The following is a 27,283-nucleotide window of genomic DNA, read 5'->3' as shown; positions in this document are numbered from 1 at the left end:
GCAAAATATTACCCGTTACAAAAAGTGCTGATTTAAGGGGTACTGTGAAATGTGAGTCATAATAAACAGTGGGTCATAATAAACTGCATCTGGGTAATTTTCCGGAGCGGACTAACACCAGTTGGAAGTCGGTTAAACTAGAATAATTACAAAGACTAGTCTTTGTACACTATTTAGTTTACGGCTTGTTTTCGTACGCTCTATGGAAAGTCTGTAACCAAAATGTTACACGTTTCTGATTCGCACATTTTAGGGGGGTGGTTTAGCACAGCACAAGCATCAAGTTACACAAAGGAAGATACTGTAAGGGACTATTTATAAACTACGTTCCCGAAAATTCGTTCTGTACGTAGTTCGTGTATGGTACCTAACTATACCGTTAATTACAAATTTTTAGTACACGAATAATACGTAATTTGCACAGCGAGTCCGCGACGGAATGTTTTCGCTGACTGCGAAGCAGACAAGAAAACGCCACTTCGTGTTTTTACATGACAATAACTTCATTACGGTTTTGTGACAACTTCTAAAATTTGGACTGTTCATTGCAGTCTTTACTTAATTATTTCGGATTAACTTCCAGCTAATCAGCTACGAAGGCGAATCGGTGATTTTTGTATGCATATCTCGTGTGTTATCGAAATTGTAATACTACTTCGGGAGAACATGCTACTGTAGTATAATTATTATACGTAGGCTGATAATGCTACTGCTATTAACGCTGCATGGGTTTTATGTTTCATTTACAATAGCTGTAATTAGCGCTGTATTTAGTTAAATTATTTTAAACCTGCACGAAACGAGCATCGACAAATACCTCATATTATTATTTTAGCGAGAAGCCGACACGTGCTTTTTACTTTTAGTTAATGCTGACCTGCTCTATTCTCTATTACTCTGTTCACTGTTGCTATAATGCATCTGTTTTATTCGATTTATTGAGCTTTGTTGCACAGGTTTACAGTCAGTGCATATTAACGTATTATTATACGCAGATCTGGTTACATGCGCACATTACCGGCTTATTATTTAGTACACCTGGTACAATAATTACTGTACATAGTTGTAAAAGAAATAAATTTGATTTTGTTTTGGCCGGAAATGTCTAATAGCGGCTATAATTATCGTCAATTCTTTTGTTCTTTTCAACATTCTTGTTGCTGCAAGTTGTACTCGCAAAAACGTACGGTGCACGCCCGTATTTCATTCTGAATGGGTTGTTGCCAATTAAAATGTTGCAGTTGTACTTGTACATTACTTGCGTTGCATGTAATACGGGGATTCGCTGGACCATATGGGGCATATTTCCGGTCAAGAGTTAAAAGTTATCGAGATATTACAGTACTTTAGCAGTCTTAGGAACACTCAGCATTTTAAGAGTCAGACTCAGCCTTTTAGTACTCAGACTCAGCCTTTCAGTAGTCAGACTCAGCCTTTTAGGGGTCAGACTCAGACTCAGCGCTTCAGCGCGGGCCTTGAACGGCTGCTTCACAGCAACATCAGATCGTTGCAATGTTTATTTATTATTAATATTTTTGACAGAAAGCAGTTGGCGCCGAATATCAATGCCAGATTACTAAATTATGCTGTTACGACTTACGAGGTACCAATGATAACAACAGCTTTCTACATGCAGCTACTACATGCAGCTAAATCTTCTAAGGGTTTTCGTTATAAGTATGATAATAATGCACAACAATGGGTAGCAGATATGTTATCATCGCTGAAAATTTAAACAGCGTTGCTCGTACGTATTGATACATGGTACTTTATTGGTAACATGTATAAACCGTGCTATTAGCGTATGCTTAAAGACAAACGTGATGCACAGTACTGTAGCGGCTCCACCAAGTTATACCACAGCGTCGGTATACCGGAAAAATGCACGTCCAATACACACACGCTAACCGGGCAAAATGCACGGTTCACACTAGCAGTTTGAAATTATGCTTTTTGATAAATTTCAAGAAAGTTTTATGCAGCGGACATCTTTTTGAATATACCGAAAATTAAATCGTAATTCTCAGAGCTCTAATTAGTCTTAATGGCACGTGGACAACGACGGTATACTGATGAAGAGATCAGAGCCTTCATGTTGGGTTATGCTGCCTCCAACATCAGCGCAAGAAGTTACGCAGAGAAGATTGGAGTTCCATGGCAGACGTTTATGTTTTGGAAAAGGTAGATTCCTTGATTTCCTTGTTGAAATTAATCTTTAAAATTTTATTTTCAAAAATAAAAAATACGAATCTGCTTATAGAAGGCTGAAAAGCAACCAGCCCCCAAGAAAGCAGAAGTATGTTTGAAAGCCGCAGCATCGTGACATCGAAGACGACTTGTACGACTTTGTCCTGGCTGAGCGAAAGAGAGGCCTGATTGTTACGCGCATGGAACCAGAAAGAGCTCTGAAATTAGCTGAAGCCAAGGGAGATACGAATTTCAAAGCGTCAAATTGTTGGATGACAAAATTTCTCAAAAGAAGGTGTCTGCGATACCGTGTACCAACGCGTCACGCTCGAAAATCTGTTTTTTTCGGAAGAAGACTTGGTAAATTTAAAAAGTGCTTAATTAGCTGCAAGTTAGAGCTCTGATACAATAATTAAATTTATTTTTCTAAATTAGGAAGAAGAGCTTGAATATTTCTTGCGCTTGCATAACTCGCTCGTTTTGGATCGTACACCTACGGACCAAGTGTTTAATTTCGACCAGACGATGATCCGCCTTGTCTCTCCAAAGCCAAAAACACTTTCGCCTGTTGGAGTGAAAGAAGCAAGTTATTTTAATTTTGTAATACAGTGTTAGCAATTTTTAATGTAATGTGACGATGACACAGAGCTCTGATTTTTGTGCCAATAAAATTGTCGATTTGTTGTGGTTTTGGGGTGCTCCCCCGGAGGCAGTGACGAAGCATTTAAAATCACAGGTGAAATATATGTGTAACTTTGTACAGGTAACCGTAAAGCAACCCCTGGCGAAAAGAGGGCATAACCGTTTCGCTTACGATCCGCGCTGACGGAGGAAAATACCCCGCTGTGGTTGTTTTGAAGGGGGAAAAACGGCACCCTATCCGATGCGATCATGTCCAAGCTGAAAATTCCTGGGAACGTTTTCGTGGAGAGCTCTTACACTACCTGGTGGACCGAGCAAATGGATAATGACTGGATCAAGTATACGTTTCCCCAAGACAACGAAAAACGAGTTCTTGTCCGTGATCAAGCTACTGTCCACAAGAAAGTGTCGTCGGAGCTCCTACTACGAGAACGAAATGTCGAGCAGATATTCATTCCCGCTGGCCGCACCGGAGATTATCAGCCTTTGGACGTGAGTGTCAATAAATCCATGAAAACTCTTTTCCGTAGTGAATATCAAGCGTGGCGTGCGTCACATAACGAAGTGACCAAATCTGGATATCTGAAGAAACCAGGACGTCAGGACTTCATAGACATGATTTCACGCGCCTGGCAGAATGTGACTCCAGACTTGGTTCGGAAGTGATTTTATGCAGCGCAGGTTCTGGAAAGTGATGTCCCCGATGACGAATTTCAGAGCTCTGATTTCTTTGAAGAAAATAAGGAGAACACTTCCGAAAGTAATGATTTCGAAACTGAAAATGTTTGTGAGAAAAGCGACTGTGAAATAGAGATTAGCTTTTTTAGCGACAGTATTTTAGACACTGATGATTCCTGTGACTTACACAACGGTTTACCAGAGTGATTTATGGAATAAAATAAAACTTACAGGCACTTAAAAGTTCAGTTAAATATACTTAAAATTCTAGAGCGCAAGAAAGTGAGTAAATAGAATAATACGGGTAAATAACGTAAATAATACATAAATTTGAAACCGTGCATTTTGCCCGGTTAGCGTGTGTGTATTGGACGTGCATTTTTCCGGTATACCGACGCTGTGGTATAACTTGGTGGAGCCGCTACAGTATTCAATGGCATGTTTAAGTAGACAGCGGAACATGTTGCAGCATATGATAACGCACAGTCAGATGTGTGGAGACATACACTAATCGGAAACCGGTACAGCAGAATTGCTTAAGGGCAATTACACCTTAACGATACAATATTGAATATCGTAACAGTATGCTGTTCTCCCAATTTCCCAAACTAGCAAATTTGGCTTTTGTAGCTTACGTCTTGCACGTTAAACACTATATTGACGTCGTAGTATTGATTTCGCAGCCCTTATTCGACCAATGCCGGTCTAATTTAGATATTTTTGAATTTTTGGTGTTACTGTACAGTGTATATGAAACACATGTAGAACTCGAAACTGCACTGCCAAAATTAAAACAGTCATGATGGATGCATTGGTTCCGGAGACCTACGGCAAGCGTTGCCAGTATCAATACGGCAATACTGACTACATAGGTCGCGGGATGTTTGGTGCTGTGTACAAGGCGCATGTGGTGGAGCGTCAGGATTTTGACGGCGACGCAGTTGTGGCTGTAAAAGTCATTCACTTACACCAGAATTCACAGCTTGCCAACAATCCCCAGAAGTGGAAGCGGGTTCGAAGCCGGCTGCAGCTGCTCCTCTCGTTGAGACATATAAACTTGGTTCCTTACCACAAAGTAACGATTACCGGAGCAACAGGCATTGTCGAATTAATGATGGACTTCTACAGCGGTATGTAGATGCTGGACTTTATGATTATGATTTTTCTGCTTAGGTGTTTGGTTACATACAATGGACGCCAAAATTGTCTTACACTTATGTAATCACAAAACTCGCGCAACCAGGCACTTTTCTGTACTCAAACAGCCAAATTTTTGACTGGCTATCGGCTTGCTGACATTTAAATTTTACACTTGAACCTTGCGCATTTCCCAACGAAAACCATCGACCAATAACTCAAACGAAAGAGAAAAAATTTCAAGAATTTTGATACCAAACAAGGTGTTCTTTATAAGATCTAAGAGATAATCCAGCCATCTAAAGTTTCTCGTAGACATAGCATAGGATTTGCATCCGCGGTTTGGTTTCAGTTTTCACACAGAAATCGTGTGCTTTGTCTACGACAAACTAAAATGGCTCGATTTTCTCTTAGATCTCATGAAGGATGACTCATTTGGTATGGAAATTCTTGAAATTTTTTTGTCTTTCGTTTGAGATATCGCTTCATGGTTTTCGTTGGGAAATGCGCCAGGAACAAGTGTTCGTATTCTTGCGCGTTTTCTGTTTATTGGTCATTTGGTCCTAGCCATTTATTTTTATTGGTCATTCGGTCCCGGACCGAATGTAAGACAATTTTGGCTTCCATTGTATACAAAGTACTAATTGAAAGTACGATTGATTATCAGAACAGCTGAAAGCAGATGTACAATGTAGGGCGTTACTCCCTGTCCACTAGACCAGCTGACCAAACCTTTTTTTTTTTTCAAAGGTGCTTGATTTCATTAAAAGCGGTACCATCACAGTTTCAGAAATAGTTAATCATAAAAACAAAATTTCATTTAATGCTGCCGCTCCTGCCATTGTTCCGAGTACGGAAGCGGCGTTGCCACGCTGAATTTCCAACGACAGGCGTTGCCGAAGAAACTCGTGGGAGCGAGGCTCTCCGGTGTGCTGTTGGAGCCGCTTGCCGATTTCTTTCACTAAAAGGGTAGCGGACTTTTCCCATGGTCCAAGTGTTTCGAAAGCCAGCGGTGCGAAGATGTATCTACCATCTAAATACGCGTAGAATCGCACTTTCTTCTCTTCAGCTTGTGCAGCCGCAGATCCCGCGGTCGTTGATGTTGATCTTAGGTGTGACACAGCAACCGTGTCCACACACGTAACGTCCCATGCCAGACACATCCCGCTTTTCCAGGCAAAAGTGGTGCAACCATCGGGACGTCGATCGGACGTGTGGGACGTTCCCCGAGGTTCCACTTTTGCAGGGATGCCGGCTGACACTAGCGCTCTACAAACGATATTGTTTAAGCCACCATGACGTGCATACCTTAACGGTAGAGTCGACGCATGCGTTGACTACAGTATGCTTTAGTCAAATCCTCAAAGCGATTTGTCCATCTTCACTGAAAAAACCGCTTTGACGCCAAATGTATCGTCCTGACTCACAACTGCTTAGATTTTAAGAGAACGAGGAATCGTTTGTCTGCGGTTTATGTTACAATATGTGGCGTAAGGGGAATACTGCTCTAAATTGTAGCATTAGTCTAACGACAGAAGCTGTTACTTTAGGTGGCGATTTAGCTACGTTCCTGCAGCAGCTAAAAGGAAATGGTGGACTCCTGGAACAAAGAAGTGTCATACGCTTTGCGCAACAAATAACCAGTGGGCTGCATTATCTGCATCAGCAGAATATAATACACGGAGACATTAAGCCAGGTAATATTCTGATTAAATTCTCCGAGAAACACCACGAAATCTTGCTGATTGGAGATTTGGATGACTTGATTCAAATGCACCGCGATGCAACATGTTCTCAGGATATTACACAGCTGCGTGGAACTTCTCGCTATATGTCGCCTGAGATGCTCAGCCGCTTTGCGGAGATGCCGGGGGAAATTCCCGGGCGTAAAACGGATATCTGGAGTCTCGGATGTGTTATTCTGGAATTAGCAAACAGCGCAATGGGCTTGCCGGGAAAATTATTGCAAAACTCCGGCGAGATCGTTGCTGTGGACGGTGTTACCCCGGTGTTCAAATTTATCACCATGATGCTGAATGGAGCACGTCCGTTTATTGACCAAAGCATACCCTCCCTTATGGCTTCATGTGCGGGACGCTGCCTATGTGTTCATAGTAAAGACAGAATTGGTGCCGATAACTTGTTGCTCCAGCTCCTGAACGCAGAGAAAGGAACAACTGTCTCATCTGAAATTGCGGTGCTTCGAATCGACATGCCAGATTTTGCAGCACGATTGACTTGGACAGATATTGACGGTTCAACGGCTCCGGTGTACAAGATGAGCTTGTCCGTACAATTGCTAAATACCGCAACGGTGACACTACGCGCATGGCCGCTCCCTACCGCTTTACGGAACAAACAACTGTGTTATGGTGGTAATAATTTCACAACTCTTGGAAGCGAAATGGTTTGCCAATTTCTGCGCTCCGATGGAACGATCGAAACCATCGTTTGGAATATAATCAGACAATCATGGCGAGCACTGAACTTGAGTCCAAGATATTTCTTCGTATGTCCAGTCGGAATTGGAGAGAAAGTGTACTTTTGGGCAAAAGGAAAAAAGTTTGGTGTGGTCCATGCTACCGAAAACAACATCCATTTACTACCGCTTCCAGATGGCGCTGATCAGTACGTCGTAAAATATACAAGTTTTGCATTAACTGATACAATGTAGGACTAAATGGTCGCATAGCCCCATACCCAGCATTCTGTACGCAAGCGGTGCAGTGCACTTGTACGAAACGGATATTTTGAACTCAGTCGTACAGTGCACTGCGCTGCATTCGTTCTGAATGTGGAGATGTTGGGTATGCGACCATTTTGTCCTAAGCTGTATAACCTATGAGCAGCGAAATGGTTGTGCGCCAGGACTTGACTTGAAACCATCCAGGACTCAGGTGGCCAATGAATATGAATGAGAATCTCGATTTTCTAAACAGTAACAATGTTGCTAACACACGAGTTAAACAGGAAAACCCGACACTAAACGAATTTAACGCATAGTCACAAAAAGCGTCTGTTTATCACAGTCTGTCCGCAATTCGTGAGGCTGTAATTTTTTTCTGCATTCAGAAATACAAAGTAATCTGTGTAACTAATTACTCGGGTTGCTCATTAGGTAAAAAATAAAGTAAATGAATGGCCACCAAAAATTACCCGGTTTGTTACACCAAATTTTTTGAAAATGGCTATCCCCACTTCCGGTCACCAGTAAGTTGTGCTTGCGATTATCAGAAAGGAGAAAAAACACAATCGCAGTCTTAGTATTTCAGTCGTTCGGTCGTATCGCTGGTATGAATATTAAAAAAACCACAACGAAGACAGATAAAATACTAACAGTACTTATCGTGCAGAGTATAGTTCCGCTTCCGAGTAAGCTGCAGCCCATGGTACACTCATGTCGCTACGCTCATGCATTCAAGCTGGTCGGAATAGGAAGTCACGACTCACAACTTAGTAAACAAATCAGACAACATGCTTTAATACTTTATAACCGAAGGCTTCTTTTTCAGCTTAAAGTCCATTTCTGGCGGCTTATCAATGGACAACAAACTAATTTTTTATGTGCTTTGTATCGCTTCTGGATCTACGGAGTCGTTGCGAATAGCGAGTTTCAACATATTAACTTACGACTGGGAATATTTTCCAGGAGAAATTGCAAAACGAACAAATTTTGCTGTTACAACATTGCACAGAAAAATCTACGTACTCGGTGGAGAACCTGCTGACAAGCGGGTGTTGGATTCATGTTTGCGCTTCGATCTGGTTACTCAGTCCTGGGAAACTTTGGGATCTCTGGTGCATAACAGGTTCAATCATGGTGCATTCGTGGTAAATGAGAACATTTATGTTTGTGGCGGGAGAAGAAGCTGGCAGGACTATTATCCATTACTGCAAATGGAACGCTATGACATGGAGAAGAATGTTTGGATAGAAGATAATTTTCAGTCACTGGAAAACAAATGGTTACCATGGTTTACCCAGATTTTAACTAAAAGTTATTACCGCACGGATTGTCTGCCTCTTTTTGATGACCGCTAGGTTTGCATATGAGTAGTGGGATTTTCTCGGCCACCGTTTTTAGCAAGCGTTTGATTTCATAACCTGGCATTCGATTTAAGAAATTGACATATTTTCGACGTATTTGTGTTCACAAACGATTATGCAGTCCATCATGTCTTTGAAAAACAACCAGTTTCCAAGTTTCCCGATACGCAAATATGCGTGTCCCAGACATCTGCATGCAAAGGCCGACCAATGCAGCAAGGTGATCCATTGACATTCGGATACTTAACAATGTTTCCGGTTTTGTATCTCTTGCTGCGCTGACCACAGATGAAAACCCATGATTTTGTGGAGGATTTCCAGAGCCCAAAGCATCATTCAAACGCCAGGGCACATGCGTAGCGTCATCATTTCGCGGTGTCAGATAAGAATAACTATCCAACGGCATTTTCTCCGCCAACATGGCTTGTCTTGTAGCAGGAGGATGACAACCTCCAACGGATACCGTTTGAGAGGGAATCAAAGTGGATTCCACTGGTGCGACACCGTATGATGTCCATGTACTGATCGTTCTCACAGCTCGCACTACAAACGTAATTTCCAGGACAATAAAGAACCCTGCGTAGCCGATAATGGTTGGTCCACCAGAACTATAATGGAATTTCTGTTCCCAGGTTACGATGAGTGCGCCATGAATGATCATACGATTTATACCCACAGACAACATTATGCTGATTACCATGCAGACAATGTAGGTTTTGAGAAATCTTAAACCGGCATTAAGGTGCTTGACTGATAAAAACGGTGCAGTCCGAGCACAACAGCGGCCACACACTCTCCCACAATACTGGTTAAGGTGACCTTTGTTTGTCAGTTATTTCCTGGTCTGATTGTTGCCGATTTTAGCCGTTAGCACTCCCTTGCTTTATTAATACTGTTGCCGCTAGACGAACTTCACCACTTTTAGTCTTAGATCCGGCCGCAGCCTGCCCCTGGCCGGCAAAACGTACCGTATAATATGAGTTTGCCCGGAATGTTAATTCCTACAGCAGTAACAGTAAGGATTTGCTCATTTTGCTGTTAGTGGTTGACGTGGAAGTATTACTTCGAGCATTTTGCAAGCGGCGCATCTCACCAAATTCAAATCGCCGTTGGCCCATGAGGAAAATAATCAGGATTACACTGGGAATGAGGATTAGCAAAAACGTCAAAAGGGGCACCGCAACCTGCAAGGGGAGGACATAACCGATCAGAACATGTTCATTCGTGTCGATTCGTTTACCGACTACAACATTTGTTGATACATACTGTAATATCGCGTAGGTAAAAAAAATTTTACATGCATTCGCTTGGATTTCCATCCTTCTGTGCGAATAGATTAATTTCTGAGGCACCACAAATCATTGCAGAATCAGCTGTATGTTTAAAGCCACGGAGTCTCTACAGTTTTAACTTATGGATAAACCATCATAATACTATAATGATTATTTAAGAAAAATTGTATTGGAAAATTCAGAGAATTCGGATTGCTTAAACGTGACGCTTTCGTACTTTTCACGGAGTGTTATCACTAAACAATGTATTATCCGCTTTCATTATATAATGATCGACCGTAGTCAGCGAGGCCTGTTTTCATGAATGGGGAAACTTTCATTTTTAATTTCGCCGGTTTGTTCACTACATATACCAAACTGTCTGTCGACCGCGATGTAGGCTATAGTAAGCGAATAATTACAGAAAGCATCATACCACTCAATACACCCAAATAGTAAAACACCGCACTTTAAGTGATAGCGACTAAGTGTATGAAGCAATAAGGTTATTGTGGGAAAAAACCTCAGTAGAGGTTTTATATTAAGTTTTTTTTAATATTAACGGAATGTGTGCTCTGGTAAATACGGTACTATACCGAATCGTTGCGACCTGGAGATTTCCGTTTAGGGCGGGAATGCATTTGCTTTTCTCTAGAGCGCAATGAGCCTCATTGCGCTCTAGCCAAATTTGGCATAAACGGCCTTGCAAACAGCCTTGTCAGTTGTCAATCGCTTCCTAGCAAAGTAGCTCGTAGGCTTCGCGCAAAAACTTTCTTTAGCCATCATATTAATAAGGTTTAGTAATATGCAAGGCAGTTCACTGTAAAGAGTAAAAGATTAACTGACCCTGCGGATACAAGACATACCAGACCCTTTCTGTCAACGACATCCCATTCCTGCAGCCAGAGTGGGGAAGAATAAAATGAGCCAGCCGTGCTGTGAAGGTTAAATATGAAAAGATCATAGCGCATTGCAAAACTGGCCATGTGACATGCGAACGATAGAGCAGCGAGAACGACAATAAGGCACCGAGCTGTTACTACCCGCTGCAAGAATGCGAACCGGAAAGGATTCGAAATCACAAGCAGCCGTTCCCAGGAGAACACAACTAAGATCCTGTAAAGCATAAGTAGCAGTAAATGCATTTGAAATTTGAACTGTCGTATGTCGTAAACTGCCAAGGTTTACCAATCAGACAAAGTCATTGACGCGTCAGTAAACCACGGAAGGATGACCGCCGCCCCGCCCGTTAAACCAGGTCGCTCATCCGATAAAAAGTATGCTAACCCAAGCCATCTACAAAAAACTTATCAAAAGTTTCTTAAAATTTCGGTCGGTACAACCTAGTTTATTGCATGGTTAACCTAAGGGAAAGGGAATAGAACAATATTTAAACCATTCCGCAGTGGGTTTAATAAGTCGCTATCCTTTCGTTCGCAGGACACTGCATCCGCCCCGAACGTCCGTATAGCATTCGGGTTGGGATAATGGGATGAATATATTTCAAACGTGCAACAATAATGTTTCTGGCGGACTTACGCTAACAAATCTGCGATTGCTGTACCAATCATCATCACGTATTTACACGAGTTTAAGAGCCACCAAAATGGCGTCAGCCGTAAACAATAGCGCGCGGCTCCTTTGAAGTTCAAAAAAGCCGTCGGATATTTTGCGCGCACCCGGTCTTTTTTGTGGCTCTTAAACTTGTGTAAATACAGTAATGGCATGCCGACGTTCTCCACGTAAACACGCTGCGCGCTAACACTGCCAGATTCAACCCGTTACCCACGGTACATAGGATCAAGAGGAATAAGAACACAGCCCGGCATGCGAGGTACGCATTCCGCAGTTGATTGTCTGTATACCGATATGTGCTAACCGAATTTTCAGCTGAAGTTCTATTCGTCGACCAGTTAGAAAGGCTGGCATTGACGAGATATCCAGACAGAACTGTTACTGCTGTAGCGTTCTGCATGAGAAATCCGGCAGCGCGCATGAGAAGTTAAGGGCAACCTTTCATAATGAAATGATCATAATGCTGATCCTTTGCATGCAGTCATAATATGTGGGCTCTCCGCATATTAAAAGTAAGCGCTAAGTAGAAGCAGGCGTGCAAAAAGCAAAAGCTGTTTTGCGGATGTCTATCGTAGCTATGACTATTTTCTCATATCCAGTTTAGCTGCTAGCGCCTTAACGGTTGTTTTAAGCCCTTTGGCTAAATAGTTCAACTGAACACGGTTATACAGTACCTTGAACGTGAAATTCCTGTCCACGAAATATGTTAGCAAAACCACAATGAAGGTAAAAAAAGCGGCTTTTTTTGTCTGATGCGGAGAAATGCCTGCATCGTTAAAAGAATGCGCCGTAAGTTTAGATTGTAAGTTTTTTATGCAGTAACTGTATACATAGTTACGGCACACTTCAACATGTACTCACAACAGAGACAGCACAGTGTGTACGAACAATGCTGGTATGCGACTATTTTGGATCATAAACCTCATGATAATAAGGTTATCACTGGTTTCGTGGATTCGTAGTTATTCAGTTTGTCCAAAATATTAACCAACAATTTAGCAGACACACCGTTTCCCAAGTCAGGCCCATCTACTATAACGGGACAAAATAGACAGTATTATCAACAATTTTGCTTGCTGGTTGCTGCAATAACACAGCCCTTGACGTTCTAAAAAAAAGGAAAGCGGGTTTCACTTTGGCACAAACATCATGGACCATGATCAATCGACTATAGAGGAAAGCCAACAATCCAAGCCAATTATGGGGATTCCTTAATTTCAGTTACACCGTTTTAGGCTGTTGTCACGGTGTAAAAGTATTGTATCTCTGCAGTACTCGTTCTCGTGCGCGCAGTTAGCGAGCGCGTGTTTCAAACTATTAGCAGAGGAGTAAAATGCAACAACCAAGACCACGTAATCCGCTAACTGTATGCTTGCAAGGTTTTTCTAAGTTTAAATGGCAACAAGTTGCTACTCGTACTTCTTGTACTAGTCATTGAATTGCGTAAAATAGGCATCAACTAAAGAAAATTAATAATAGAATATGCGCACTAGCGCGCTAGCACAATAATGATTTATCACCGCCTGAGCGAAAGCTGCCGTCAAGCTTATCAAGCATCCTGATTACTTATCTTGTTACCAATATAAAATCATGTCGAAGGAGTCGGTTCAATCTTTGATTACGGCACATCGAGATATTCTCGCGCTGCGTATTACCCAACTGTCATAAATTGCAGCATTATGCGTTTTTGATATCTAACAACATTTTAAGAACCAAGTTCTTATCATGACTAACACAGCAGTATCGGACATTTTTGGTAAGCATTGTCACTATCATTATGGAAAGAAAGATTACATCGGGAAAGGCACATTCGGCATGGTCTACAAAGCGAAAGTGGTGGAACGGGGTGATTTTGTTGGAGAAACGACTGTGGCGGTCAAGGTGATATACTTGAATCAAAATCCGGTAAACTCGCGCCTGGGATCCGATCCAGAAGAATCGCAGAAGCTATGCCACAGACTCCAAAGGATTTTGGAACTGCAGCACGATAATTTAGTTCCATATTACAAAATAACTTTGACCAAAACTACCGGCATCGTCGAATTAATGATGGACTACTACAGTGGTATGTACGGGACGCATAAACCAATGAACAAGGAACGCAAAACGATAAAAGACTTAATTGTTACGTAAGGAGCAGCCCAAAAGAACTTAATGTTATTTACAACTCAAATTTCGCTCTTGCAATTTCAGATTTTGCTCCTGCAGCTAAATGATAACTGGCAACTGGAAATTCAAAGTTTCATTAAGCCTGTAGATTGCGGACTTTGCTGTATTAAATACTGTATAATTTCGCCCGTTGACTGCAGGCGGCGACTTAGCCTCTTTCCTTGCAAGAGTTCGAGGAAACCCTGGAGTTCTCCCGGCAGCGACGAGCAGTACTCTTTGCACACCAAATCGCCCACGGACTGGCGTATCTCCATGAAAACAATATCATTCATGGCGACATAAAGCCGGGGAACATCCTGATAAAAAACCCAAATAGCCTACGCGAAATTCTGCAAATTGGGGACTTGGATGACCTGGTGCAAATGCACCGCGAAGCCGGCACATGCTCACTTGATATTACGCATCTACGTACGTGTCGCTACATGTCACCGGAAATGTTGGGGCGGTTCGCTCAGCTGCCAGGTCCGCTCCTGGTCGTATGACCGATATCTGGGGTTTTGGCTGCTTGCTTCTGGAGTCAGCCAATATTGTTGTGTGCCTTCAGGACAAGTGGTTCCTGACAACGGGCCAAATTGTGTTTATGACTAACGCGGTTTCGGAAACCCAGTTCATCAGTATGGTACTCAATGGAGCCCTTCCCTTCGTGGATGAACGCGTGCCATCGAATTTGGCGGAATGTATTCAAGGATGTTTAAGAGCGGTCAGCAGCGAGAGGATCACAGCAATGCGGCTCTTTGATGAACTATTGGACGTTGAAAACGGGGTACCTGGGCGACAGACGACTGACTTTGTTATGATTCATATTGACGAGATGAGTCGTCCGAGTGTTTCGGAAACCAACGAGGACGAAAATTCTGTGATATGTGTACCTGCAAACGGATTATCGATTCATCTTTTGGACACCGGTCATACCGCTTCTGTGACGTTACGAAAGTGGTCGCTGCCGAATGGTTTCAAAAATCAGTATTAAAAAAAAAATTTGTCGACAGTTTTATAGCCTCAGGCAACGAAGTCGTGTGTCAGATTCGGAAATCCGAAGATTTAGTGGACACGGTTGTGTGGAACGTTACAAGGCAGATGTGGCGCTTACTGGATAGTCAGAGCGGGAATTCTAGAGTTATTTTTCGCTGACCTGTGTGCGTGGGAAAAACGGTTTATTTTTGGACTAGGGACACGGAACTTGCGATGGTGGACATTTCCGATGGCAGTATACTCGTCATTTCAAGACCACCAAATGCTGCAGCGTAAGTTACTGCACTTATTTTTTCGTGTATAGCGTGCGGTATGTGTAGAGTGCACAAATGACAAGAAACCCGAGGAAAGCTCGACATCTTAGATATCATATGAATCGTTGAAAACGACCGTAATTATCGAATTTGCACCTCCCTCAATAATAAGGCCTCCCTCCATAATAAGCCTCCTCCCATAACCTGTTTGAAAAATAGCGCCTCCCCCCAAATTTAACGCCCAGGCGGGCGTTATTAAATGCTAAGCGTCACAAAATGATAGATAGAGCGCACATTGCTCCTTATTACTTATAACGTTTTAATGAATACACAGTAGACGGTTACAAAAATAAGGTGGTGTGCTCCAGAATGCTGCAAGCAAGGTTGTGAAATTGCAGATACCGGTATCTACTGCGGTCAGTTGCTGTAGAACAGGATGCACAGTTGTTTGAAAAATAACGGCCGCCTCCGAAAAGTACTGTTTGAAAAATGGTACCACCCCCAGAAATAACGCCCCCTCCCTGAAATAAGCACCCCTTCGCCAGGACGTTTGAACTTTTGCACCCCAGGGGTGCAAATTCGATAATTACGGTAGTCAATGATATATAAGCACTGCTGATTTTCAGGATCCAATCAATTTCTGGCGGGGTGTCAACAAACGACAAATTATTTTATTTGACATGTACTGGTACACCATCGGGTCATGTGTTACGTTTGACCTGCTTCGACATTGCGACGTATGAGTGGGATGATTTCGGAGACTTACCTGACGTAAAGAAAAGGGCTAACTTCGCCATGATTGAACTGCATGGAAATATATATTTGCTGGGTGGCTTGTCAGAGCCGGACAGAACCGTGTTGAGGTCGTGTGCACGATTTAATATGGCAACCTGCTCCTGGGAATCGGTAGGATCCCTGCGACAGCGGCGGTATAAACACTGTGCATTCGTGACGAATGAGCGTTTATACGTATTTGGTGGGAAAAGCCACTGGAAGAACGGGTATCCAGCACTGACCCATATATTTGGTGGACAAGGCCACTGGAGAAATGACTACCCATGCCTGCCGATGGAATACTATGATGTCGGAGAAAATGTTTGGAAGGATGTAAATTATGCATCTTTGGATCAAGCCGGTCTAGCGCCTTTAGACCATTTAACTTGTACAAACTACCGCCGTTCAGTTTGTGTACCATTACAAAATAATTTTTAGTCTGTATTCGTTAACATATTTTTTGTGCATTTATTGGCATTTATTCCGCCCAACGTCCCAACGACACCGTCCATCGTCTTTCTTCCATGACACATTGTAAGCGGCAAGAACATTTAAAGCATGAAAATGTTTTTATCCTTGAAAGAGAAAACTGGGATCAATGAACATACGTCTCGGTATTTTAATTATTATTAATATCGATATATGCTGCCGAAATTTTGCTCATACTAGTTTATATTTGCACCGAAAGATAGCCTTAATGTATTTACCCCGCTAAAACAAAGCGGACAACATAAATAATACTGTATGTTGTTTTAAATATACGTAAGATAAATGGCTTTTCTGATAACTTCCTTTCATTTCTCGCTAACGCGACAGCTATACCGATTAAAGCCGGCATCAGCAAACAAAAGCTAAGTAGGGAATGTGCGTATTAGTGGCAAGCAGACCTGGGCAGTTATGGAAATTTGGCCTATAGTTAGAGTTACGAGTTCAGTGTAGCGCGCGAGTTACGTTACGAGTTACGTTATTCAAACAAACTAGAGTTATGAGTTATAACGCGAGTTACGTTACAATAAAAAATTCATACGTCTTTATTAATCATTTTCAAGTAATCTCTTTAGAGTACCGGTATTACTATTACCAGATTTAAAACACAGATCGTTATTAACTTTGCAAAATAGCTGATTCTCCAAATTCCCATCCGTACAACTAGCACGCCTGGGACTTAACAATGCGCCCGCAACGCTAAAGAGACGCTCAACTGGAGCAGTACTACCGGGCGCCGCTAACATTCGCCTAGAAAGCCTAGCTATACAATCGGGGAAAGTCATTTTTCATGTCTTGCCAAAATCGCAGGACACTCTCGCATTCGCTAACGTCTGCCTGATAGCTGCTGAATTCCTTTTCAACTGAAATCGCTTCCTGATCCTTGATTTACGCACGAACTGACATCCGTGCGTAAATCAATTACCAAAAACTACAGCTTTTTAGCGAAAAGGCCTAGAGCGCCTTTCAAACGACACAGGATAATTGCGAAATACATGTATATCCCAGCTGACAATGTACAGCTTAGGACAAAATGGTCGCATACCCAACATCTCCACATTCAGTACGAATGCAGCGCAGTGCACTGAGTTCAAAATATCCGTTTCGTACAAGTGCACTGCACCGCTTGCGTACAGAATGCTGGGTATGGGGCTATGCGACCATTTAGTCCTACATTGTATGTGTGTAATTCAGTATAACTGCAGTCAGTGCGCTGATATCAGTAGCCGAAAAAACCATGTGGCCAGTGCCTATGGCGGTCGTGGTGTACTACATCAGCTGGAGCTGTTTTGTATGCGCATGGTTGTAGAAGTATCGGAAGTGAGTGCACGCCAAGTCGGAAATAATTTTAATATTTTCTATATTTGTAAATTAATTATTTTATTAGTAACTTGAAACCACCGAGTTACGCTACAGTTACGTTGCGTTAACTTATTTTCGAGTTACGCTAGAGTTAAGTTTCCTTCCTAGCGAGTTACGCTTCAGAGTTACGTTAAAACTCGATAACTCGAAAATAACTCGCGTTAAGTTATGAGTTAAGTTATAACTGCCCAGGTCTGGTGGCAAGTAAAAAAGGTAACCTATCATCACCAAAGCGGAAGTGTTTGATTAGGCATATTAAGCCTTAATTCAACTGCATTTCTTGGTTTATTATGGTATGCGAGGAACTGGCTTTTTCTGATGACATCAGCTGGCGACAAAAGAGTGGTACACGGTACAATTACAATTCATATGTTTAGTGGTTTAGTGCTGTTCGCAATAATCAATCAGAAAATCGACTGCAGTTTATAATTGTGTGTGATTATGTGATTTGTGTCACGATTTCTGTCACGTCTCTTTCCGTTACGGATCCGCGTTTGATGTAGTAATTACTGTAAGAACACTAGTCATGGCTGATACAACTTCGGCCGAGGTTTTTGGTGGGCGTTGCCAATATCACTACAACTGTGATATCATAGTGTGGGACAACTGCCTTATTATATTATACCAAATCCTCATATTTTTTTAATTAATTTCATTTTTGCAGAATACGAAAGATTTGTGGCGGTGTCTTGATCAAAGACAGGATATTTTACGTAGTAGCCAGTTCAGCAGATGTTTCATCAGTTCTGTCATTAAAAAGCTTAATCGGCTTTAATATAATGACGTACAACTGGGAAGATTTTGGAAATTTACCGGATTTTGATCAAAGGACGAATTTCGCCATGGTGGAGCTGCAGGGAAAAATCTACCTGTTGGGTGGGTCGGAGGACGGGAAAGCCGTGATGGGATAGTGTTCGCGATTTGATGTAGCAACACGTTCGTGGAAAAGTTTAGGAGATCTCCTACGGAAACGGTACAATCACTGTGCCTTTATGTTCAATGGGAGCATACATGTATTTGGCGGGAAAAGCTATCTGGAAGACGAGCATCCGTCATTAGTAAACGTAATAAGTAGCTACTGGCGAGATGATTATACACCATTGCCAATAGAAACGTGTGATGCGGAGAAAAATGTGTGGAAAGAAGTCAGTTATGTTGCTCTGGATAGGGACGGTCAAACGCCGATACGCCACCAAGCTTTCTCCAACTACCGTCGCACAATCTCTATACCGCTGCAAAGTACATAGCTACAATACTCCATCGGCTTCTAAACAGCAAGTTGTCGTGTTTACCATGAAAATTTATGTCGATTTGAAATTTTTTTGACTAATCCTCTATCAAGCCGCTGTTGTACTATACCGAGAAAAGCGATGTGCATACGTCATCAGTGCAATGCCGTGCTGTACGCGAGAAAACTGATAACACTTTTGCTGGAAATTATTATTGTGTGACATTGGTGACTGTACTTGTCATGCAATGTTTCCAACATCGTATCCGATTTGCAAATCCGCGTGCGGTAATGATACTGTTGCTGATAGGAAAGGCACAATAGTGCCGACCGATCGTATTAATTGTTTTTAGCGCTATGATTATTATTGATAGGGCGTTATCGATGTCATAATATGCATTCTGCGTAGTTGTCTAACGAATCGGATGAAAAATGCCATCATATTGCTGTCATGCTACCGCGTTTATCAAATTTCATACCCACCAGATTACATGGCTGTTGGCACCAGCATTACTTAACTGCAAGACAGAGCACAAAGCGTAAGCCAACATTGTATTGTACAAAGCACAATGCAAGGCCTCAGCTTAAATCCACAGTATGTCTTCATACGTATGCTGCTCTTTAGTCATAATTATTTGAATTTCGTCACGTGTATGGCATTTTAGAAATTTTATGGCACATTTACACCACCATACTACACTTGTGCTTTTTGATTGCTCCTTGCTCGACTTGATTTCAGTCTTCAGTCAAAAGTATATTAGTACTAAGCAAAATGGAGTGTGCGCAGTTATCGGGTGGTTCCGGCTATCGTTCCGCAGCTGTTTTGGCAACTCAGAATTTAATGCTGGGGGCATTTAACGTATTTGCAGCAACCCTGCCACTGGGTACGTGTGTACTTCTTTGTGCTACTATGGACAAGAAAAAATAATTAATTGTACGACGATCACGGAAAAATAATTTCGCAGGCTCTTTGTGTTAACAAAATAGCACATTTAGGTACGTACAGTAAGTCATGTTTGCGGTAATTTTTTTATGACATACTCCATCGTGCCTTATTAAAACAATCGTAAAAAATTAAAAAAAGTATTAAGTAAAAAAGGTTGTATTAATTTAAATTGTGTTAAGCTTAATTTGTATTAAGCTTATGTATTAATCTTATTATTGTACTAAGCTTGTATTTAGTAAAAAAGCTCTAATCACACGTAAGTTGAAAAGCAAAATTTAGGCGCGTATTGTACTGAGCGGCATGCACAAACAGCATACAGGTAGGACGTTATGAATGTTATAAGCTATTATTTTTTCCCGTTTTTTGTTTGTCATTTTGACGCGGCTTTCTTGCCAAGAATTTTTCAGGAAATATATCTGTTGCTAATTGACGTAAGCAGTTATCAAACGGGTCTGAATAGTGATCTGATGTCCGAGCTGCCTAATCAAAGACTCTTTAATTTTGTCCGCATTTGGTACACCTCGATAGACTGACCGATGCCGCTCCTTGGAAGTAATAATTAATTTCTATTTCAAACACGGTACTTAGAGTGCGGGTTCTACAACGTAATCCTTTATAATGTAGAATAATTAAAGTACCTATGCATTGGTTTTTAATGTTATAATTCGCTAGCGGTGGGAATGGGAGACATTGTACTAACGGCCGTCATCCAAGCGGCATGGATCGTCGTCACCAGCATTGTTGGAGTGTGTGGCTTCTTTTGCGAGCCGACCGCTACTAGTAGCTCTTCACCGTTAATCTCCGCAAGGCATATGACTGCCGGATTACGCTTCCTCAGACTCTATATAGCCTTCCTGATTATCAGCATATCGCTGACTGTAGGCATGGTCACACAGGGCGCTCTCGTGCTGACCTGGCAGCGAAGCCATTCTGATGGTTTCGGTACCGTGGATCCTGGCGGGCCCTTTGCCATCGGTACTGGAGCGTTCTCTGTTATGTGGCTAACCATGCAACTCGTACGTGCTGTGGCGGCTATCAGTGACAGGACATCGCATGGTATCGCACCGGCTGGAGCTGCTCCGGCATCTCCGCAAACGGTCTTTATCGCAGGTTATCATCCGCCGGCTACGCGACAATCCATGCTGGCGGAGATAGCGCCGCCGGACGACTATCCTTATCCGGCTGCACAAACTAATAGCGCCACTCACGGTCTGGAGCGTTTTATTAATGATCACTTGGATCCTGGAAGTTCTCCACAAATTACCGGATACTTTGCTACGAGCCACGCATCAAGAAATATGCCGCCGGGAGCTTTGTTTGCGTATTCGGAAGTTGTCAAGTACTGACAAGTACTAACACCTACCATCGTGTCAGTACTGTGAATATTATAGTTGTACGCGTTTAGAATGATGTCCACAAGTTGGCAATATGCTAGTACAGCACATATTTGGTCGATGCTTTTATGGACCTTAAGGCTGTATAAAAGTCCAGTTCAGCCCGGCGGCACTGGAATCGACGCTAGACATATTGACACTATTTTCTTACATACATGTATTCTTTTTTCTTTTCTTATTTCTTATTTATTGTTTGCTCTACTTAAAGTTAATGGCGTAGATTGATTTACTGTAGCTCGCTTCTGCTTCGCGCTTACGTGGCAGCTCTTGGCGATTAGAAGTGGTATCAGCCGACAAAAGTTTAACAATATGCGCATCAGTGCGGATAATACAAAATGATAACCTATCATAGGATACAGCCAAAGCGGAAGTTGTTGATTGAATTTATAAAAAGTTAATTCAAATGCACAACTTGCGGTATAGACGTATAGTGGTATTCAAAGAACCCCGCTAGTGCTGACGACATCGACTACAAACAGCGGTGCAGTACATAATTATTATTTTTATTATTATTATTATTATAGCAACTACAGTAGCCAAACTCCTTTAAAGGAGACTTTAACCCTAAGGAGAAAACCTTTGAGTGTTTAGGCTATTGGAAAATTTTTTGTTTAATTTTGAAAATTTTATACTTTTTTTGGTTTGATTTTATGAGAAACAGTACTCCATATGACTAGTCAAATAGTGACTTAACGGTGTCAGTAGTCGAAGAAAAAACTTATTGCAGTCCTTCCAGTTTGTAAATGATTTCGCCTTGTGTAGGATTTCATGTTTTAATTCCGAATTTTATCACGTCCTTTCTCAAACTGATTGGCGTTAGTTAGAAATATTACTATTTGTACAAGAATAGTCATGGCCGAAACAACCCCACCCGAGGATTTTGGTAAGTCTTGTCATTATCATTATGAAAAGAACGATTACATTGGAAAAGACACCTTTGGCATGGTGTAGAAAGCGAACGTAGTGCATCGTGGTGATTTTTTGGAGAAACAACTGTGGCGGTTAAAGTGACATACCTAAACCAGAATCCGCTAAACTCGCAACTAGCATCTGATCCGGAAAAATGGCAGAAGCTTCGTAAAAGACGGCAGAGGCTACTGGAGCTACAACATGAGAATTTAGTCCCCTATTACAAAATAACTCCGGCCAGCACTACAGGCATCGTGGAGTTGATGATGGACTATTACAGCGGTAGGGCTTCCCAATCTCGCAATCAATCACTGCCAACCAATAATGTTTTATAAAATTAAAAAAAAATTAATTAAAAAACATGTTTGTTATGTTCTTTTACAGTACTTTCATTAATTTCCGGTGGTGATTTACCTTCGTTCCTTAAGAGAACTAGAGATCAATACGGAATTTTCAAACAGCGACGGGCAATACGCTTTTCACAGCAAATACCCCATGGACTACAGTTTCTCCATGAAAACAGCATTATCCACGGCGATGTAAAACCGGGAAACATTCTAATCAAAAACCCTTAGAGCCCTAATGAATCACTTCAAATCTGGACCTGGAAGATCTCGTAGAAATGCACCGAGAAGCCGGCACATGCTCACCGGATATCACTACTTGCGTGGCTCGTGTCGCCGTATTATTCGGTAGAGGGCTGGTAAGGCCGGTAAAGCCCTAAAAACGCTCATTAGTTGTGTAATGTTAGTGGTGTGATGGTACCGCCAACAGGATGCGCGCTATTACTTAAGTAAATATTGAATTTTGAAGTCCTAAATGCCGGCGGCCATAATTCCCACTGTAAGTAAGTCTCACTATATGCACTACTTCCTTTGCCAAGTTTATAATTTTATTAGTTTTCAACACACTCATATTTAATCAAAAACACTGCATAATTACCAGTAATTATATAACAAAAATCTCGGCCGGTTTATCCGGTTCGTCCAAGCCCCGAGTACTGATGCCGCGTAAACTTCCTTGTAGAACGTTTTAGTACTTCCAATTTTGTTCCTTGGTTCCTTAGCATTTCCAGCTGAACAGATATCAGGCAATATTGAAAAAACGGTACTTAAACCACGTGCTCCTAAATAAAGAAGCGACTTCCGAGGACTGGATAATTTCACAAACTGCCGTCCGTTAGTGGTTGGCCGGCTCATATGAGGAATCTGCTAAAATTTCGTAAGCCTCGAGATGTTTTTTATTGCTAGTTCTAAGCGAGCGCGAAGCGCATTTCTTACTTGGTATGTTGGTGCTCATAAGCAATTAACGTCTTTTGCAGGATCAACATTTTAATGACGCTTCGCGCACTGCACGTGAGTATCCACGTTCCGATTTCTTAAATACTATGTACCGCATGAGCTTCAGAGGGAAGTCTATTAATCGACCACTGCAAAATGGACCTAATCGTGTGCAGAGGCTGCTGTTGTCGCTGTTGGTGCTCAAGGAAGTGCTTCAGCGTCTACATGCCGTTGAACAACAGCGCTGTAGGCGCGTTTGCAGCTTATGGGAAACCCTTCTTACATCCCACGATATGCAGAAATACATACACGTGTCGTGTAAAACTGTAGTTTTCCACCGGGATCTCTGGGCTTTAGTGTGGAGGAATATGTCATGCTTGGTTGTCTAGTCAAACTTGTCACATCCGCTACGCTGGCAGTTTACCTTGTGGGCTTTCAAAGTGTATCGCCCAAAAGTCTTTTGGCTGGGAGATTTTTACTGGGCTACCTGCTACGAAAGCCATTTATTAAGAACCTCTTTCGTCAACTGGGTCAGCTTTTTCGTCAAGCGGCTGACCCTTACGGCAGTAATGGGGCACCTAGTTTCATGATACTATGGATAATGTCGCAAGACTGAGTCCTCCCGTAGTGCACCCTATGAGCCCTATGTGAAAGGTCAACGATGACCTCTACCTATGTGTACCTATGGTGAACGGCTAGGCAACACCTGTGTGACCATGACCTTTATTCGGTAAAACGCTTGCCCACTACAACTACTCTATAGATAAGCATCTAGGCTGCTGCTGAAGTACGGACTGACTGGCTGGCAGTCGGAAGGCCTCCTTATATACGAGGATGGCCGGCTAGGAGGGGGTGGGGCTTCTGTGGTGACTGTGCTCGATGACGGCGGTATGACAGGAAGTGACGTAAGGGTAATGTTATATGATGGAATCGACCGCTGATTGACCTTGACGGTATCACGCATGTCGTGACTCCGTCACAGTAAACTGCAAGATAAGAGATACCTTCCGAACAAGACAGGGAGTGAGAGTTCCTGGGGTGGAAGCGGATATTCCCCACACCGTTATTGATCCGCAAGCAGTTAATGCAGGGTATCTATGTGATTTATTGGAGATGCACCTTATTCCCATTAGAAAATCGGATGTGGACGAAATTTCACGGTAGATCGCGGAATTGGTTGGGAAGAACAACAGACGTGTGAGCGAGATTTGTCAGGTACAGTGTGCATTGTGCAGACGTTCATTGATGAGAAACAATAAATATTCCCTATTCGTGCCCAGTTATAAATCCTCTTTTAGTTCCTTAAATGCGGTTTGTAATTGGAAGCAGTAATCGGTTTCCATCGAGTCGTCCGATCACTATACGATTTGTGTAAGGAGGCTGATGTAATAAAATTTTGTCATACTAGTATGACAAAATTTTATTACATCAGCCTCCTTACACAAATCGTACGTAAATACGTACGTGAAGGTCAGAGCGACATAATTGTTATAACAGTGGTTTCCTGGGGGAAGATTGAGATGAAACAACTTTTATCTGGTTTGCCATAGAAATCTTGATTGGCTGCTTGATTGATCAGGAGGTGAAACTAATACGGTTTTATATTGCTCTTATGTGGATGTTTGCGCTTTAAATGCGATCTTGGGTTCTCGCCACAGAATCGGTTGCTAGCAGTATGCGTTCGTAACTAGTGCCAACAACATTTTTTCGTACAAATAGTTAGGTGTAGGAAGGTGTTTTGATGAGCCGAAACAAAAGCTTACGTCCTTGTCCAGATCCTGAACTACTACCAGAGCCCTAATCCGCGGCCTAAGACAAATTACCGAGAACAATGGTGGATATGGGAGAATACATATTGCCAGCTTGGAGGTCAGCAAACTGTCATGTACAACTTTGTCCGTCTTGAACCGCTGCCGGCAAATGCCACCAGAGATATTTCAGCAAAACGTACTGCCAACCGAAGGATATTAAAAAACACCGTGGAGAGACACTGAACAGATGCTCGAGGATGAAGGAAAAAAATAATAAATTGTTGATTTGCATTGTTAGCTTCTTTTCTTCAGTGTATGGACAAATACGAGTAATAAATTTTGCGTAAATTTTTGTGTTACTGCTAGATTTAGAGACAAAAGGAATTGCTTGTCACAATAATTTTTCATCATCTGTACCGTCTTACTTACTTTAACACAAAGTAAAAGAGAGCGCTTACAGCGTCGATGAGCTTTTTAAATACTGTCCTGATAATTGTGTTCAGGTATGTGCTTTGTGTATGCAGTTAACTGTAGATCGGTTATGTTGTGTTACTTAAAAGCATCGAATCCTTTGAAATGGTACCAGTAAAGCATCTCTCAAAGTTTTGAAAACAAACGCAAACAAAACCGGATCCACAAGCGACTGTAAATTAAACAAAAACGATGATATCCCGTACATTATCGGCTCATCCACGGTGGTGAAACAGTTAATAGAGAAAAACGTGGCATTAGGCACCCAGCAGATCAATATGGACAGGGTCAATAAGCTGGTGACAATAAACGCCCGGTAACGCTCTTTTCGGCCCCTCTTTCGTTCTTCGTCAGTATTGTCGGTTGTCTTGTCGTTTACTGATACATTCTCATTTCTGTTGCGGTACGCCGTTTTTTTCGAAAGGGCAAGCGAGCGATCGTATTTAATCCGCCGTCGGAACCGATGTTTAATCAGTAAATACGGGTAAACAGCGATCACGGACGATATCGGCAAATCATACCCGATAAACTGCATGATAATGTTCCACTCAAGTTGCAGTTCAACGTTTAAACTACACGCGTTATCTTTAAGAGGCGCTCGGAAATACAGAGAATCCCGTATTACTCCAGGTAAACCGAGGAAATGGACGTAAATCCAAAGAACACTGACAGTATGGAAGGAAATTCGTAAATTATGTTGATTCCGGTACGAGACTGGAAAAGTCATGGCCCACAAACGGTTGAAAGTGATTAGCGCGTGTGAGTTAACGGTCATCGCGCCGAGGACGATCAGCGCGTAGATGTACACATCGCAGGCGGTGGGACTCAACGGCCAGGTTTGATAAAGGCCACTGATAACGTCCAACGGATTGCAGAGGATGGAATAAATCAGATTGGCGAATAATAAACTCCCGAGGTACACGTTAAACGGAGTGTGCAGCGATTTGTTTGTGAAGAAGATGAACAACACGTAGCCGTTGAGGAGAATAGCCAGCGGTGTGATAATGGCAGTGCTCGTTGGGCCCAACGTCCACGCGGGAGCCAAAGAAATATTTGAATTATTATTGGATAAGTCCGTATTGTGCATTGTCTAAAGAGGGTAGCAAGGAATTAATTTTCACAATGAACAGCTACATGACGGTGCAGATCTTGATGTTTCTTGTAAGAAAATGTAATACAATCATGATGGTACAGAGAAAGAGCGAAATGTCAAACCACAAGCTGGCAGAGAAATTTGCACACTGCAAATGCGTATGTACACGAACACCTGGTAAGTCGCAGTAACAGAGTAATTATACCGGAAGCCGGGTGCGGAGTATTAATTTTTAAAGGACAGCGCAGAACAGCATGGAACGGGTGTCAGGGAGCACACCGTGTTGTAACCCCGCAACCTTAATTAGGGTGTGTTAAACACTTAAACTGGCATGCGGATGGATTATCATGATTAATTCCAACAAAATGTGCGCCACTGATGACTTCCCATAAATTTTGGGAATTGTGATCAATTGGCCAATAAGAATTATCCAAGTAAACATAAAACGCGTGCCGAAGTTCTGTATTACGAAAATATAAAACTTATATTCGGTAACAGCTATGCCGCCGGTGTATTGACGTATTCTAGTGTTTGTTAGTGCTGGACAGAAAAAGACAGAAGAATACTGAAGCAGTTATTCTGAAGTTACCCTGACAGTGGTAAATATTTGGACGGGCTTTGACTTCAGTCAAAGCAAGTAACTGTGGAGGTTGCCCA

At 42.1% G+C, this 27,283-nt stretch overlaps 4 protein-coding genes and 1 long non-coding RNA gene across 7 annotated transcripts; 3 read left to right on the top strand and 2 right to left on the bottom strand.

Moving 5' to 3' along the window:
* The first annotated feature begins 4,107 nt into the window (after positions 1-4,107).
* LOC129593061 (uncharacterized) lies at positions 4,108-9,672 on the top strand. Its single transcript, XM_055489246.1, has 3 exons — positions 4,108-4,637; positions 6,195-7,272; positions 8,157-9,672. Exons 1-3 carry the CDS (start codon positions 4,307-4,309, stop codon positions 8,683-8,685), a joined length of 1,938 nt encoding a protein of 645 aa, XP_055345221.1. The 5' UTR covers positions 4,108-4,306; the 3' UTR covers positions 8,686-9,672.
* LOC129593120 (uncharacterized) lies at positions 6,720-12,905 on the bottom strand. Of its 2 annotated transcripts, XM_055489308.1 has the most exons (6): positions 11,502-12,905; positions 11,151-11,258; positions 10,829-11,078; positions 9,785-9,875; positions 8,354-9,692; positions 6,720-7,223 (listed from the first exon to the last, which is right to left on the bottom strand). In XM_055489308.1, exons 1-5 carry the CDS (start codon positions 11,687-11,689, stop codon positions 9,619-9,621), a joined length of 711 nt encoding a protein of 236 aa, XP_055345283.1. In that variant the 5' UTR covers positions 11,690-12,905; the 3' UTR covers positions 6,720-7,223; positions 8,354-9,618. The 2 variants fall into 2 exon arrangements, 1 of the variants encoding a protein (XP_055345283.1); XR_008691060.1 differs by having other exon boundaries at positions 9,785-11,078; positions 11,842-12,905.
* A 260-nt stretch (positions 12,906-13,165) lies between these two features.
* On the top strand, positions 13,166-19,151 carry LOC129593068 (uncharacterized). Of its 2 annotated transcripts, none has more exons than XR_008691054.1 (4): positions 13,166-13,602; positions 13,847-14,950; positions 15,559-16,240; positions 18,219-19,151. It is a non-coding gene; the product is annotated as an uncharacterized LOC129593068 (long non-coding RNA). The 2 variants fall into 2 exon arrangements; XR_008691055.1 differs by having other exon boundaries at positions 13,166-13,666; positions 13,731-14,950.
* A 187-nt stretch (positions 19,152-19,338) lies between these two features.
* Positions 19,339-21,544, top strand: LOC129593081 (uncharacterized). The gene is made up of 2 exons (XM_055489270.1): positions 19,339-19,666; positions 20,401-21,544. The coding sequence occupies exons 1-2, from the start codon at positions 19,555-19,557 to the stop codon at positions 21,072-21,074; spliced, it is 786 nt and encodes a 261-aa protein (XP_055345245.1). The 5' UTR covers positions 19,339-19,554; the 3' UTR covers positions 21,075-21,544.
* Positions 21,545-25,586: 4,042 nt separating this feature from the next.
* On the bottom strand, positions 25,587-26,620 carry LOC129593088 (5-hydroxytryptamine receptor 1D-like). The gene is made up of 2 exons (XM_055489278.1): positions 25,740-26,620; positions 25,587-25,590 (listed from the first exon to the last, which is right to left on the bottom strand). Exons 1-2 carry the CDS (start codon positions 26,618-26,620, stop codon positions 25,587-25,589), a joined length of 885 nt encoding a protein of 294 aa, XP_055345253.1.
* Between the last annotated feature and the right edge of the window lie 663 nt (positions 26,621-27,283).

The sequence above is a fragment of the Paramacrobiotus metropolitanus genome, unplaced genomic scaffold (genome assembly GCF_019649055.1).
Source record: "Paramacrobiotus metropolitanus isolate TYO unplaced genomic scaffold, Prichtersi_v1.0 Parri_scaffold0000059, whole genome shotgun sequence".
Taxonomy (NCBI): domain Eukaryota; kingdom Metazoa; phylum Tardigrada; class Eutardigrada; order Parachela; family Macrobiotidae; genus Paramacrobiotus; species Paramacrobiotus metropolitanus.
This window is presented reverse-complemented; position numbering and strand designations above follow the sequence as displayed.